The sequence below is a fragment of the Pelophylax lessonae genome (assembly GCF_965119305.1).
Source record: "Pelophylax lessonae genome assembly, chromosome: 2".
In the NCBI taxonomy this organism is placed as follows: domain Eukaryota; kingdom Metazoa; phylum Chordata; class Amphibia; order Anura; family Ranidae; genus Pelophylax; species Pelophylax lessonae.
Genome location: NC_138769.1, coordinates 402,173,895 through 402,189,080, shown reverse-complemented (window position 1 = coordinate 402,189,080; position 15,186 = coordinate 402,173,895). Strand labels below are relative to the sequence as shown.

General features: G+C 39.0%; 1 protein-coding gene across 1 annotated transcript in view; it reads left to right on the top strand.

Moving 5' to 3' along the window:
* The window catches only part of GALNT17 (polypeptide N-acetylgalactosaminyltransferase 17), a 630,956-nt gene that overhangs the window by 366,083 nt on the left and 249,687 nt on the right, over positions 1 to 15,186 (top strand). The window contains exon 5 of the mRNA XM_082246998.1: positions 6,949 to 7,146. Coding sequence (XP_082103124.1) covers positions 6,949 to 7,146 — 198 coding nt within the window. The remainder of the gene's footprint in view (positions 1 to 6,948; positions 7,147 to 15,186) is intronic.

Sequence of the window (15,186 nt, the reverse complement as noted above, 5' to 3'; positions counted from 1 at the left end):
GTATGTTCCTAAGATCAAATTATTTTCTTCATTGGTAAGTGTCTGTGGGTTTTTTTTACTCATGCAGGTCATGGCAAGCTAGTAGTAGCTAGCTACATTTAACTAGACTTGTTCTGTATTGTTGAAGTCATTTTGCAGTTTATCATTATTGAGGGACATACCACAGCATTTATAACCATATGGGTAGCAATGTCACCCGAATCCATTCACTATGGAATGTGTCAAGGCAAATGTTGATTGTTGTTGATTTTTAGAGGTTTTATTATTACTTCACAGGTACATCACACATGTACCTGGGATGTAGCCCCTTGTGATGTAGATCCTTTAAGATCTTGATCCCTGAACCGAACCATTATATGTAAAATGTTCCTGCTCTCTAGCTTTTCTCAGAATCTTCTCTTTCAAGAGGAAGTTAACTAAGCAGAAAATAGTATCATGTAGAGGCTCAGTATATCTGCCCCTAGGCTTCAGGGCTCTATGAAGCCGTTTCTTGTCTATGGTGGATTCGGACAGCCAATCCAGGAGATCATTTAGAATTGCTAAGATTTACTAAGTTTTCGCTTCTGGCTCTCATTGTTTGAGCATTTAATTTTCCTGTGCATCTCCATGATTTGAAGCATGTAAGATTTATTCACCATCTTCATCTGTGTAATGGCTGCCGCTTACTGTACTGCAGTCTTCTCCACTGTCTCCAGCTTCATGGCTATACCTCTGATATCCATCTTCAGATCCAATATAGCAGCCAACAGGGTTTTTTTAATGTCTGGAGCCACTGTTTTCAGGTCCTCTTGGTGAGGAGGTTAGTGTAATGGCACTCCAATGTCCCCTCTTCTAGATGCTTGGAAGGTCTCAAATGAGCAGCTGGGAGAATGTGGTGCCATCACCTATGAGGCCATCTGGGAGTCTGTGTACTGAGTCTGGAACAGCTCCAGAAAGTTGCAGCTCATCTACATGCCCATGTCCATCTGTGATCAAGATGCTGAAGCATTCCTCCTAATCCTTTGGCTCAGTTGCTTTCTCCCACGAATGAGGCTTCAAAATGTGTCCTTGATGCCAGAGCTCTCAACTCAAGCATCGATCTTCAACCAAAGCTAGGTCACACCCCATAAATATCACTGTGAATTTTAATATATGTGTTCATTTCTATTTGGACTTGAGCTGTAATCAACAAAATAGATTTATTTTGTTTATAAATCTGGGTAATATTACTGTATCCTGAAAACACCTTTAAAAGTCCCTTTACTATGAAGATTTAGTAAGTTTTGATTAGTTTTGGGATATTAGTACCTAGCATTTGCCTGAGTGTCATCTAAAAAAAAAACCCTACTGCATAACATAATAGTCCACCAAGGGCTTGACATGTCTACAAAGATGCCAGGTATTGTTCTGTTATACTATCAGTAGGTCAGCTAATGTGCCATAGTCTACAGACCCTGCCACTCACTGGCAAAGCATATTCTATTACCTAAAGAATATGCACAAATCTGTAATGGAGTTTGCTATATTGCTCAAAATGTGCATTGATGACTTAGAGAGGATTGAATTTAATCAACAAAATGGGATTTCCGCTTCATATAATGCCTAAACCAGTAACTGCCTGGTTATAGAACAAAATGTTTTCGTTTGAGGCCAAAATGCTATCCACTATGCAGATAATATTATAAATTTAGAAAAAAAAGCTTTGATCTCATGCCGACAAATCATTCTGCTAGACTAAACTACAGCTGGGAACCAAAGACTGGAAAAAACTCCACTGACCAGTGATTATAGGGTTAATCCTATTTAATATATATACCACACATATCGACTATAAAAAGTGCTGATGACCTGCGTGTGAATAAAATGTAGCATATGTCACAGTTTTTACATTTTTTGTAGAGTGAATATGCTACGTGGATGAATATTAATCATTTCCATATAGATGTGATTTGTCCTCTTTAGAAAGGGTCCCAGATGGCTGAGAGTGCTAATTTCAATGTGACTTATCTAATTGGAAAGCGGAAGAAAGCACTTCCTTTGTCATTCTGCTTCCAGATGGAAAATTTTAATCTCAGTCAATGTGCTTGCTCAGTTTTGGAGAGTTTTGTTTAAAAGGCGCACACTGCTCTGCATACATAACAAACAGTAACAAGACATACTTTAATAGATGATTCCATTATTTCCTTCTGCTACAGTATTTTTCTAAGTCTAACGATCTACCCAGAGCACTGATCTCTTTTCCTTTGTAACTCTTTTGAATTTATCTTTTCCAGCTGCCTTAATGTTCCTGCGCATTGTAACATGCAGTTACACTTCTTCCCTGACCTATATCATCCTTTGGCAAGGCTGGCATTTGTCAGAGAGTTTAATAGTTAGGGTAGTTTAGTTTTGTCTTTCTTTACCCTTTATCAACTCTTACTGTTGATTTTTCTAAAACGCTGAATTAGTGGGCAGCAGCCACTGCATGCTTTATGCTTATACCAAGTTCTGACTACAGCGGTGGGTAAACAAAATAGATAACAGGTAATGGTCTCCTGATTGATTAAAGCTGATCTTCATTTAGTGAGGTTTAAATCGTTAATTTCAATCAAGCTGATCCAATTGAGATTTTGCCTTCACTTTTAGATGTGCCTTCTGTGTGTTGAATAAACTATAAGTAACTACAGTTACAGCTACATACGCTACACAGCACTGTGTTCTGGCAGTAGGAACTTCCCCTTATTAGAATTAATGATACAAGGAGGGTTAGGATTATGATTACAAGGAAATTTTGTGTTGGGGTCCTACTCAATCAGTGGTTTCTGGTATGGTTATGATTACATGGAAGTTTAGTGTGAGGGTTTTGGTATGCAAAGTGTTGGTGTTAAGGTTATGGTTACAGGAAGGGTTATTGTTAGGGTTATAATTGCAGGAGATGTTATTGTTAGTGTTTTTATTACAGGTAAGTCTAGTACTGGGGCTTTGGTTATACAAACATATATTGTACGATTTATAGTTACAGAGAAGTTAAGTATAAGAACTACAAAAAGGGTTATTGTCAGAGTTACGGTTATAGGTAGGTTTAGTATTAACACTATGGTTGAAAGGGGGTTAGTGTTGAAGGTATGGTTAGAGGCTGTTTAGTGTTAGGGCTATAGCTGTGGGTGGGTTAGTGTTAGAGTTATGGCTACAGGGAGATTTCCTGTTACAGGAGATATTTTGGGTAAGGCATCTCTCCCTGTATTGCCTATGGTTGCAGCTGGGTGTTAGTTTTAGAGTTATGGTTACAGAGAGATTTAGAATCAGGAGCTCTAAATTTTTAATTACCAGCTCAGATTTGATCAGCTGCTATATCATAAGTACTCACATTCTTTGATGATCTAATCATTGGTGTCATAACTAAATAAAATTCCTAAAACTGGTAATGCTATAGTTATATACATTTTTTTTTGCTAACTTTAGTTTAGAATACTGGGCCTTTTACACACACCCGATAAACGTCTTCAACGTTCACAGGATGTGTGTAGTATCCCCAATCTTTCTGCCCTGTTGCTGCATCCCCCCATGTGCCGACAATATACATACAGCAGCTCTAGCAGCTGCTGCTGTCAAAAAAGGCTGTCTGAAACAGTGTTTATCAACACCTTTCAGATTTAGGCCTCATGCACACTGGACGTTTTTACAGCTGCTGTTTTTGGCTTCAGGCATTTTTTCTGCAGCCAGTAAACTCCTCAGCATGTTATCCTATGTGTCCATGCACACATAGGCTTTAATCAGCGTTCTTTGACAGGGATGTTTTCTGGTTGGAAAAAAATCCCCAGAACTAGTGGGTTTGAAGTGAAGTTTTTCAGCTGTAAAAATGTTATATTGCTATTTTGCATGTATGAGCGTTTTTGGGCCGTAAGATTGTGTGGGAGTATAGTTTTGCTAAAAGAAAAAAAAAAAGCTAAAAATTGCAAAAATGCTGAAAACTGCTACTGCAAAAATGCTGCAAAACTCATTCTACAGCTACAGCTTTCTACAGCTAAAGCTACTGGCATTTTTGGAACATCCAGTTTGTATGAGGCCTACAAAGTAACATTTTTACTTTTGTAACTACTGTTTAATTCTGTTTAATTAATCTTCAGGTCAGTCACCAAATGAACAATAAAACCAAGTATTACCCAAAACATTACACAAAGGTTGGATAACGAGTTGACACAAGACTAATCCCATCATGTAAGAATCTCCAAAAATTTTCCAAATTAGCCAAAATACAGAAACAATAGGTGACTCAATTAACAATGGAAATGCACACCTAGTAGGCAACAATTGGGGAGAAACATATAACATAAAGAGGGATTGCACCTTACCTCAGACTAGCCGGAAACAGCCTACAACAGTCTATAAGACAAACTCATACCATATTCCAGCAGTCTAAAAAGGTGAAATTAATAGATCTTTTGAGCAATATTACTGATAAATATTTTTGTCCCAAGTGATGGAGCCTCTCCAACCCATTTTGATGGAGGGCCACCATATTCCCTCTGACTGTTAACCTGTACAATATTAATATTACCTTTTTACCCCCACCCCCCTCCTTTACCCTCTCCCCCCCCTTCCCTGCTCTCTCCATGCCCTTACCTCTCCCTTTCACCTCTCCCCCTCCCCCCCGTATATATATATAGGAGTATTCACCTGTTTTAAGTTGATATGTTCTGTGACTCATCGAGTACGCTCATTGTTGTAATGCTTTGTATTTCACAATCCAGCTACATCTTTATTATGTTTGGCGAACTCCAATAAAAATCTTGTTTAAAAAAAAAAAAATATTACCTTTTCATCCACTCCAGAAGAGAAGCTTTATTGTCCTTTTTCAGAAAAGTAATCCAAGCCTCGCTCTCAGCGTCCATTACGTGGTTGTCCATCATTATAGAATGATCTGCTCGCTCCATGGGCCATAATCATTGGGTAGGAGGCTTGACCCTAGTCCTCTCCAAAAGCCCCTGTCCTGGCTGGGTCTGTCACACCCTTAGTTTATCCTATACAGCCCTATTAACTTCCTCTTTTAATTCTCCCTCAATTATTCCCAGTGAATATATTGAAATGTTAAATTTTATTTAACACAACACTATTTTTGTAAACTAGCACTGGTCAACAAAAAGTGTGTTTTTTTTTTTTAATGTTGGTGTTATTGACCTTTTTTAATTTTTTGTGTAAGGTTTGTATAAAAAAGTAATTTTTGTGGGACAATATCATGAATATAAAGCATTGTTTGTCCTTAAAAACAATTTTTGGATTGCCAAACAAACAAGTCTAAAGCTGAAATGTAAACATTGGTTTGGCCCATAGACAGTGTATAGGTATGAAAGGTCAAGTGGTAAGCATAAATACAAATGCCTATACTTTTATACTGCCCGTACTTGATATTTGCAAGCAACAGATTTTATCATTGTTTGCAGAATGTTCCAGTAGTGGCAATTCTCAATCATCTCTAATTGATCAGAGACCACACAGGAAGCAAATTTAAAGAAAGATTCCCCTCTCATTATATCAATCTCTAGGATTTCCCACTATCTCTTATAATCACAGAGTTGTATAAATCCCCTGATGTACCTCCTAATTGACGTGATCCAGGAATTCATGTCCCCAGGAGAGAGCTAGGGCTGGGGATGAGCTCAAAGTTCAGTCTATACACAAAAAGATACCAAAATTTGGCTGCTCAGGTGTTTTTTTTTTTTCTCCCCTAAAATCTATACCAGTCTCAAAGGGTCCAGTATAAAATATGGAGGGGGGGGGGGGCATGCCATTTTTTTTTTTTTTTTGTCTTTACATGGGATCCTTCTTGACATACTTGGGGATTCCCATTAACATCTACATTGTATGTCAGTCCCTAATCTAGGATAAGAGTCTGGTATACATAAAATACCAGTAACAAGAAAAACAAGTAGACATGAGCTGTCAATTTGCTGCCGATTTAAATAGCCTATTTTCTTTGGATATGTCAGTTTTGCTATAGTAAGTTGTATGCATCATGAAGATGTGTCACTTCACAGGCAGGTAAGGGTATCCCTCAGACATGTTATTGGAATTTAGCATATTGTCCGTAAAGCATTAACAAAATCGTTCCTCCCCACCAAAATAAGTTTTGTTTCCTTTGGTACATATTTCCCAGGGCAGTGTGCTGTTTTCCATGTTATTTGTTTGACAGTCCCTTGCCTATTAGACTAGAAAATGGACATTACTGGTTTTTAAAATTTGTCTCCCATTTTCTTTAGTGGGGTTTAATGTGTTACTAAACCCACAATAGTAAAATCAGTCTGTATATGCAGTAAAGCAGTCACTGTGAAACCTAAGGGGTTAATCCTCTGCTTTGTGTAAAAAGTATGTTTGATCTTGTCTTCTGTGATCCTTCCCTTTTTCCACAGTCCCAAATTCATCTCCTGATAGAACAGAGCCTTGGGGACATGCTGCACATGCTCAGTTTGGTGTGCATTGATAGAGAGTTTTTTGTTTTTTTTTCTTGGGAGGGTGCATGTAATCAGCAGAGGGCCAATCAGCACTATCCAGACAGAGGGTCAAGAATCCTGCAGCACAAAAGGACCGTTGAAGGAGAATGAAAACTCCTCCTACAAGCTTTAACCAGACACTGATAAAAGTCACAAGACTGCTCTAACTGCTGAGAAAAAAAAGGTATTTAGTGTAGCAGTTTATATTTACTAAAACTATTGCATTTCCATGTTCTGTATACTTTGGGAGACCAGATTTAGTGAATTAGTAACACTTTAAGTTCGGCATGTCATGTTCACAAAACCTGTCTGGAACAAAACCCAGGTATGTTTAGCTCATCCCTACTTAGAACCACTGACCTAACCATTTTTACACCCATGTCAAATGTTAATACCCTGTGCTGTTGTTGAAAATTCCATGTTTGCAGAGATTAAAAAAAAAAAATATATTATAACATAAAATTTAAAATTTTGTATTTTTATTTCTTCTCAATCTTTAAAGGGCGGAGCCAGTTCTTTCCCGGATACAAGAAAACAGAAAAAGAGTCATATTACCATCCATAGACAATATTAAACAGGATACATTTGAAGTTCAACGATATGAAAATTCAGCACATGGATACAGCTGGGAACTTTGGTGCATGTACATAAGTCCTCCTAAAGACTGGTGGGATGCAGGGGACCCATCTTTACCAATAAGGTTGGTGAATGCTACCATGTATTTTGCTGTTTGCATTTATAACGTATGTTCCAAACGACAGCACATGTTGTGATGAGGATGCAGCTAGACTTTTCACAATGAAATGCACAGTATTCCTGTAAGGTTATTTTATGATTCTGAAATAATATTTGGAGTAGGAAACAGAACATTCTAAAACTGACTCCAGCACAAAGAGGGCTCACAAACACTAATGAAATTATAAAGTGCTTCTCTACTTTCTTTAGAAATATTGGAAACTAATACCTTGGGAAGATTTATAAAAGTACAAAGAACAAAAAAGAGAAACAGAACACCTTTCTGCATCAGCAGGACTTTACTGGCATACTGTAGATCTGAGACTATATCAAACATATAGAGCTATCAAAAAGTATATTTATTTAAACACATAAAAATGTATCACATAGCATGTATTTAGCATCGATACATCATAAAAACATGTGGAAAAAAAAAAAACATGACAAAAAACATGATAAAAATATGACCCTAAAAGTCCATGTCCGACACCTTCCCCAATAGGGATAGTACCGATTGGAAACCTCAACTGTCTCTGGGTAGAAGTCACCTCTGTAGGTCAACGCGTTACTCTGTATTGCGTAGCTCCTTCAGGACCAAAAAAGAGGGAGAAGCTTACATTCTGCTGAACATAATAGCCATCGGTTAGATAAGGAGAAAGCAAACACAAATATCTCCAAACTAATTACTTACAAAAACACTGGTAAGACATACTGGGTCATCATCATATGCCTCCCAGGAGGACACATGGACTATAGGAAAATCCATCTCATGAGGCCTCATTGTCTAGATGACAATAGAAGCTGTATAACAGATACATAAGAAAAATAATGAGTTGCTGGCTTTTATTATGTTGCGATATATATATAGCGGCATTACAGGTACAGTATCTCACAAAAGTACACCCCTCAAATTTTTGTAAATATTTTATTATATCTTTTCATGTGACAACACTGAAGATATGACACTTTTATACAATGTAAAGTATTGAGTGTACAGCTTGTATAACAGTGCACATTTGCTGTCTCCTCAAAATAACTCAACACACAGCCATTAATGTCTAAATCACTGGCAACAAAAGTGAGTTAAAATGTCCAAATTGGGCCCAAAGTGTCAGAATTTTGTGTGGCCACCAATATTTTCCAGCACTGCCTTAACCCTCTTGGGCATGGAGTTCACCAGACCCTTGAGAACGTCAGCTGCACGCTGACAAAACGCGTCGGGACATCTGATCGAATTACGCTAGCCACGTGACTTCCGGCTCAGAGTGGAACGCAATTTGGAACGTGGAAGCACGTTCACCAGGGCGTTCGGCATCCATTTTTGTATCTATCTGCTCTGATCCAAGAAGACTGTTTGTAAGTTTTATTTAAATATTCCCTGTATTGATATACTTCATCCCTGCATGATTGATTGGAGTTAATTTTATGGTATATACTTCATGGTGGTCTATGTAAAGATTTGGCTGGATGAACATTGTGGAAATCAACCATTAATCCTGGCATTCATTTATGAGAAAGGCTTTTACTGACCCCCTTATAATTTAGGGGTCCTCCTCATCTGGTAAGCAGCCTGTATCACTGGGTGACCCTGGTTTTTGGTTGAGGTGTCTGCTATCAGTAGAAGCACTAATCTCGGATTTTCCAGCCTTTTACCATTTTGGACTGTTTGCAGTGGTTCAATTACATTTTATTTGTTGGGACTGTTTTGATATTTATCACAAATTACTTGCACTATATTGATTTATGTTTATTACTTATGTTTGTGGAATATATGTTTTTATTAACCATTAATTAGCACCAATCACTTGGGCTTTGCAATTTTATTATTTACCAATTATTGTCGGCACATGATATTGCACAGTTGTTTGGGAAATTCATTATTTGGTTGAGCGCAGCTATTATATTTTATTATATAAGTTTGTCATCCTTCACAGATACCTACTGGAGTACCCTTCCACTCCTTCATGATGACATTATGTAGCTGGTGGAGGTTAGAGACCTTGCATTCCTCCACCTTTCATTTGAGGATGCCCCACAGATGCTAAATAGGATTTTTGTCTAGAAACATGCTTTACCAGTCCATCACCTTTACCCTCAGCTCGTCTTGGAGGTGTGTTTGGGGTCGTTATCATGTTGGAATACTGCCCAGCGGCCCAGTCTCTGAAGGGAGGGGATCATGGTCTGCTTCAGTATATCACAGCACATGTTGGCATTCATGGTTCCCCTAGTGAACTGTAGCTCCCCAGTGTCGGCAGCACTCACGCAACCCCAGACCATGACACTCCCACCACCATGCTTGACTGTGGGCAAGACACACTTGTCTTTGTACTCCTCACCTGGTAACTGCCACACACGCTTGACACCATCTGAACAAGATAAGTTTATCTTGGTCTCATCAGACCACAGGACATGGTTTCAGTAATCCATGTCCTTAGTCTGCTTGTCTTCAGCAAACTGTTTGCGGGCTTTCTTGTGCATCATCTTTAGAAGAGGCTTCCTTTTGGGACAACAGCCATACAGACCAATTTGATGCAGTGTGCGTCGTATGGTCTGAGCACTGACAGGCTTATCCCCCACCCCTTCAACCTCTGCAGCAATGCTGGCAGCACTCATATGTCTATTTCCCAAAGACAACCTCTGGTCGACCATGGTGAGGTCTGTTCTGAGTGGAACCTGTCCTATTAAACTGCTGTATGGTCTTGGCCACCGTGCTGCAGCTCAGTTTTAGGGTCTTGGTAATCTTCTTTTAGCCTAGGCCATCTTTAGGTAGAGCAACATTTTTTTTTTCAGATCCTCAGAGAGTTCTTTGCCATGAGGTGCCATGTTGAACTTCCAGTGACCAGTATGAGAGAGTGAGAGCGATAACACCAAATTGAACACACCTGCTCCCCATTCACACCTAAGACCTTGTAACACTAACAAGTCACATGACACTGCAAATGGAAATTGGCTAATTGGACCCAATTTGGATTTTTTCGTTTAGGGGTGTTCTCACTTTTGTTGCCAGCGGTTTAGACAAGAATGGCTGTGTGTTGAGTTATTTTGAGGGGACAGCCAATTTACACTGTTATAAAAGCTGTACACTCATTACTTTACATTGTAGCAAAGTGTCATTTCCTCAGTGTTTTCACATGAATAGATATAATAAAATATTTACAAAAATGTGAGGGGTGTACTCACTTTTGTGAGATACTGTATATATATAGAGTAGTATTTATAATTCATCAATTCATACATTTCTGCTTATAATGTGAAGTTTAGCTCACTAAGAACTGAATTTCTATTAGATAGGTGCTGGAAAATGCTGTCTCATCAACAGGTATAACAATGTCTCCTTTATACTAGTAGATAACTGTAGCAGAAAGTAAGATAATGCTGCCAACAAAAATATGTAGTATCTTGTTGTATAGGGCTGCCAGCTGTGAAAAACATACAGCCAAAGGGACAATAAATGGACTATCCAACTAACAAGTGTTTCAAAAAGTCTGTCCTGCTAGGGTAAGTATAAAAGAGCAAGTACATACCAGTAGAGATCTCCAATTGGTACTATCCCTATTGGGGAAGGTGTCAGAAATGGTCCATTAGGGTCATATTTCTATCATGTTTTTAGTTATGTTTTGTTTTCACATGTTTTTATCATGTATCAATTCTAAATACATGCTATGTGATAGGTTTTTATATGTTTAAATACATATACTTTTTGATACCTCTATATGTTTGATATAGTCTCACGTCTATGCCAGTAAAATCCTCCTGAAGAAGGACGGGGTTCTGTTTCTCTTTTTTGTTCTTTGTACATTTTTATAGATGTGCCATAACTAGTGGTCAACATCTTTTATATTTATAGGAAGTAGTCTAGAAATATGAAAGGTTTTCTGAAAAAAAGAATGTATATTAGCTTCCAGAAAATCTGAATTTGGATGAGTGGAGTTATTGATTAAAACGGCTTCTGGGTTGCACACATAAGAAATGCAGGTCAGCCTAACAAAATCCCAAGAAAAATTAATAGCTAAGCTAATTCAGGTGATTACAAAGTTTATTAAAATGCTGATTACATAGACCAATAATTGAATTTTGCTAATACATAATAACTTGCAACTTCTGTTTTAAAAAAATATAAACTACTTTCATAAAAAACTTTAGACATTAAAGCATGGGGCAAAAAATACTAAGCGCCAACCAAAAACTTTCAGCAATATTTTGCTCACAGTTTGAATAGGATTAACACTTTGCTATATTTTATTAAATGCCCATGAACATGATTCCCTTGTATATTCAGAATTTTCTGAGTTATTAAACTTTATAAGGAGTCTACTAACCAACTTAAATCTGAATGCATACACAGTGCATGTTCTGTTCTGCTGTGTCTTGCTTATGGTGCTTTCCAACTTAAGTATTCAGTAGCTTTTACAATATAAAAGCTCAAAAAAATTAAAGGAACACTGAAAACACATCAGATCTCAACGGAGAAAAATATCATGTTAGAGTAATGTGGAGTAATGTGTAAAGTAAAGGAAGGAAAGGATGCCATTGATGGAAATTAAAATTATCAAACTAGAGAGGGCTGAATTCAGAGACACCCCGAAAATCAAAGTTAAAAAATTATGCAGCAGGCTGGTCCATTTTGCTGAAATTTCATTGCAGAAACTCAAAATGGTATTCAGTAGTTTGTATGGCCCTCACATGCTTGTATGCATGCCTAACAATGTCTGGACAAGCTGCTAATGAAACGGCGGATGGTGTCTTGGGGTATTTCCTCCCAGATCTGGACCAGGGTATCACTTAGCTCCTGAACAGACTGAGGAGCAACCGTGTGGCATCAGATGGACCAAAACATAATGTCCCAGAGGTATTCTGTTGGATTTAGGTCAGACAAGCATGGGGGCCATTTAATGGTACCAATTCCTTCATCCTCCAGCAACTGGCTGCATACTTTCACCATATAAGGCAGGGCATTGTCCTGCACCAGGAAGAATAAAGGACCCACAGCACCAGTGTAGGGTCTGACAATGGGTCCAAGAATTTCATCCCGATATCTAATGGCAGTCAGGGTGCCATTGTCTAGCCTGTAGAAGTCTGTCCCTCCATAGATATGCCTCCTCAGACTATCACTGACCCACCACCAAACCGGTCATGCTGGACAATGTTACAAGCAGCAAAACATTCTCCATGGCTTCTCCAGACCCTTTCATATACGTCACATGTGCTCAGGGTGAACCTGCTCTCATCTGTTAAAAGCACAGAGCACCAGTGCCGGACCTGGTAATTCTGGTGTTCAATGGAAAATGGCAATCAAGTTCCACTTTGTCGGGGGCACGCCGTGCCTTCCATGAACGGGGGCTCCCATTGGTCATTTTCCACAAAAAGGAGCATGCACAGGCGTCCCTTGCAGACTATTTGTATGGCTGCTAGCTCCATTACCCCCACACGCTGTCAGTGACCCGTGGACCAGCCTAGCTTTGGCACCATTCTGTGCCACACTTTGTAAGTCTCTTTTTTCCTTATTCATTTTGTTACTTCAGACCTTATATTTTTGGTACTGATATTGTGAGAATTTTCCACCATCTCCTCATCTCTTTTATAGACTCTCCAATGTCTTTGACCCACACATATATTGTGTCCCTGAATTCTGTGCTGACATTGCCACACCATCCACTGTGTCTTTTCAATAAATTACCACAGTCAATTTGAAGACACAGACACAGGTATGGAATGTGCTGATCCAACTCCTTTTTTTTTCCATAGAGTCACCACAGCATAGTATATTTTACATTATATATATTTGACAGATACCCTTACTCTACTTATAAGGGACAACCTTTTGACCATCTATTGGAATCCTTGCTAGACCTCCAGGGGATACAGCGGCATCTTATTCCTGCCACCTTCTTGCAGGGAAAGCCACCCCGTGGGCACTGTCACCAATAGCATACTTTCCTCCGCTCTTTACTGTATGCGTCTTGCGGCCTTGAACATTTATCTGGTATGCAGACATTTAGCTCCTTCGCTTATGCATGTGCAAATGATTATGACAAATGTTTTTCAATGATAGTGACGGATTTATTTTTCATTAATACGATCTAGGAAATCATAGTACTCCATCTACATACCCCTGAAGAAGGGTATTCCTGCCTGAAACGCGTGGGTTTTGGAAGATTTTCATATTCCTATTCACTTTTCGTGATCTACACCATATATTAGCTGTTATTTTGGTTTTGGTTTTATCATATATTCTAGGTTTTATACCTATATTTATTTACATGTCTGTCTTGTACTACATATTTGTTTGTATCTACTTGTATATTATGATCGATTGATCATTTTTAATGTATTAAATACAATTATTATTTTTATACTATTGAAGGTGTGGTGCTTAGTCCCAACCCAAGGGGGGCCCTCTTGTTACAATTGCAACTTGGTCCCCAGGGACTGTGAGAAGATTGCAGTCAAAATATAGAATATAAATATAGATAACAACTGATAGTAAACAGAGGTTTCATCAGTAGCCCCGCTTGGAGCCAGGGTGAAGAAATACTAATTATAAAAAAAAGCAAGGAGAAGAGAGAGTATGGCGAACATGATCAATGATATTCAAGAAAAAAATGAAATGAGAAGGTGCCGAGCAGGCCCACCCGCAAACAGCATGGAGCCCTAAGCCCAACATAAATGGTGCCTAGGAGATGGTGTCCAATGCTTAACAATAGAGGGGAAGCTGAGGGCAAGGGGTCCACACACGATCGGACTCCAGAAAGACTACCACGAAAGCAAGTTTTTGAGTTTATTATATGCCAAATAATGCATCCAAATGTACCACAAACTTGGAAATTACCGTAGTTGTCATGCGGCTGAAAGAAAAAACATCAGTAAGAATTTTTTCTGCAATGTAACCGAGCCCGAGAGTATGGATAATTAATCAATAGTAGGAGAGAGGCTCATTATAGATCTTGTTATAAATCCTATATATCTTATCTCAAAACGGCCAAATCAAGTCACATTCCCACCAGACATGCAAATCTGTTCCCCCGAGCGCTATGACAACGCTAGAAATGAATCAAGGCAGTGGTGAAAATAAAGTGACGGGTCACAGGATCTCTGTACCATCTGGAAAGCAGTTTATAGTTTTTCACCTGAGATTAGTTGGAGATGGAAGGTATGTGAGTAAATACAAAGGCTGTATGCCAATCCTCGGAGGAAAACTCGTGAACCAATTCCCTGGACCATAGTCTGGTAAAGGTAGGAAGAGTCCCATGGGTATGTGTCAGCATATATTTATAGACAGTGGAGAGAGTGTGATGGGGTACTTCTGAGAGAAAACACAAGTTTTCAAAGTCTGTGAGGGGCCTAGATGTCAAACCTATAAAATATAAAGATTTACTAAAGACCAACAGCTAGAGATTTGTAAGACAATTCAATGTGGGAGGCCTCTCCCATGGAACGACAGACAAATGAGCCTGTTTCAATGGACAAAGGAACAAGTTAGAGACCTATATTACCAAAGGTATTGGGATGCCTGTAGAAAGGCTTAGGAGTGTTTCTATGGGAATGTTTGTGCATTCTTCCAGAAGCACATTTGAGAGGCCAGGCACTGATGTTGGATGGGAAGGCTTGGCTCGCAGTCTCCACTCTAATTCACCCCAAAGGTGTTCTATCGGGTTCAGGTCAGCACTTTGTGCAGGCCAGTCAAGTTCCTCCACCCCCAAACTTGTTCATTCATGTCTTTATGGACCTTGTTTGTGCACTGTTCCAAAACATTTGGTGGAGGGGGGATTTTGGTGTGGGGTTATTTTTCAGGGGTTGGGCTTGGCACCATAGTTCCAGTGAAGGGAACTCTTAAGGTGTCAGCATACCATGACATTTTGGACAATTTCATGCTTCCAACTTTGTGGGAACAGTTTGAGGATGGCCCCTTCCTGTTCCAACATGACTGCACACCAGTGCACAAACAAAAGCCCTGACCTCAACCAGATAGAACACTTTTGGGATAAATTAGAGTGGAGACTGCGTG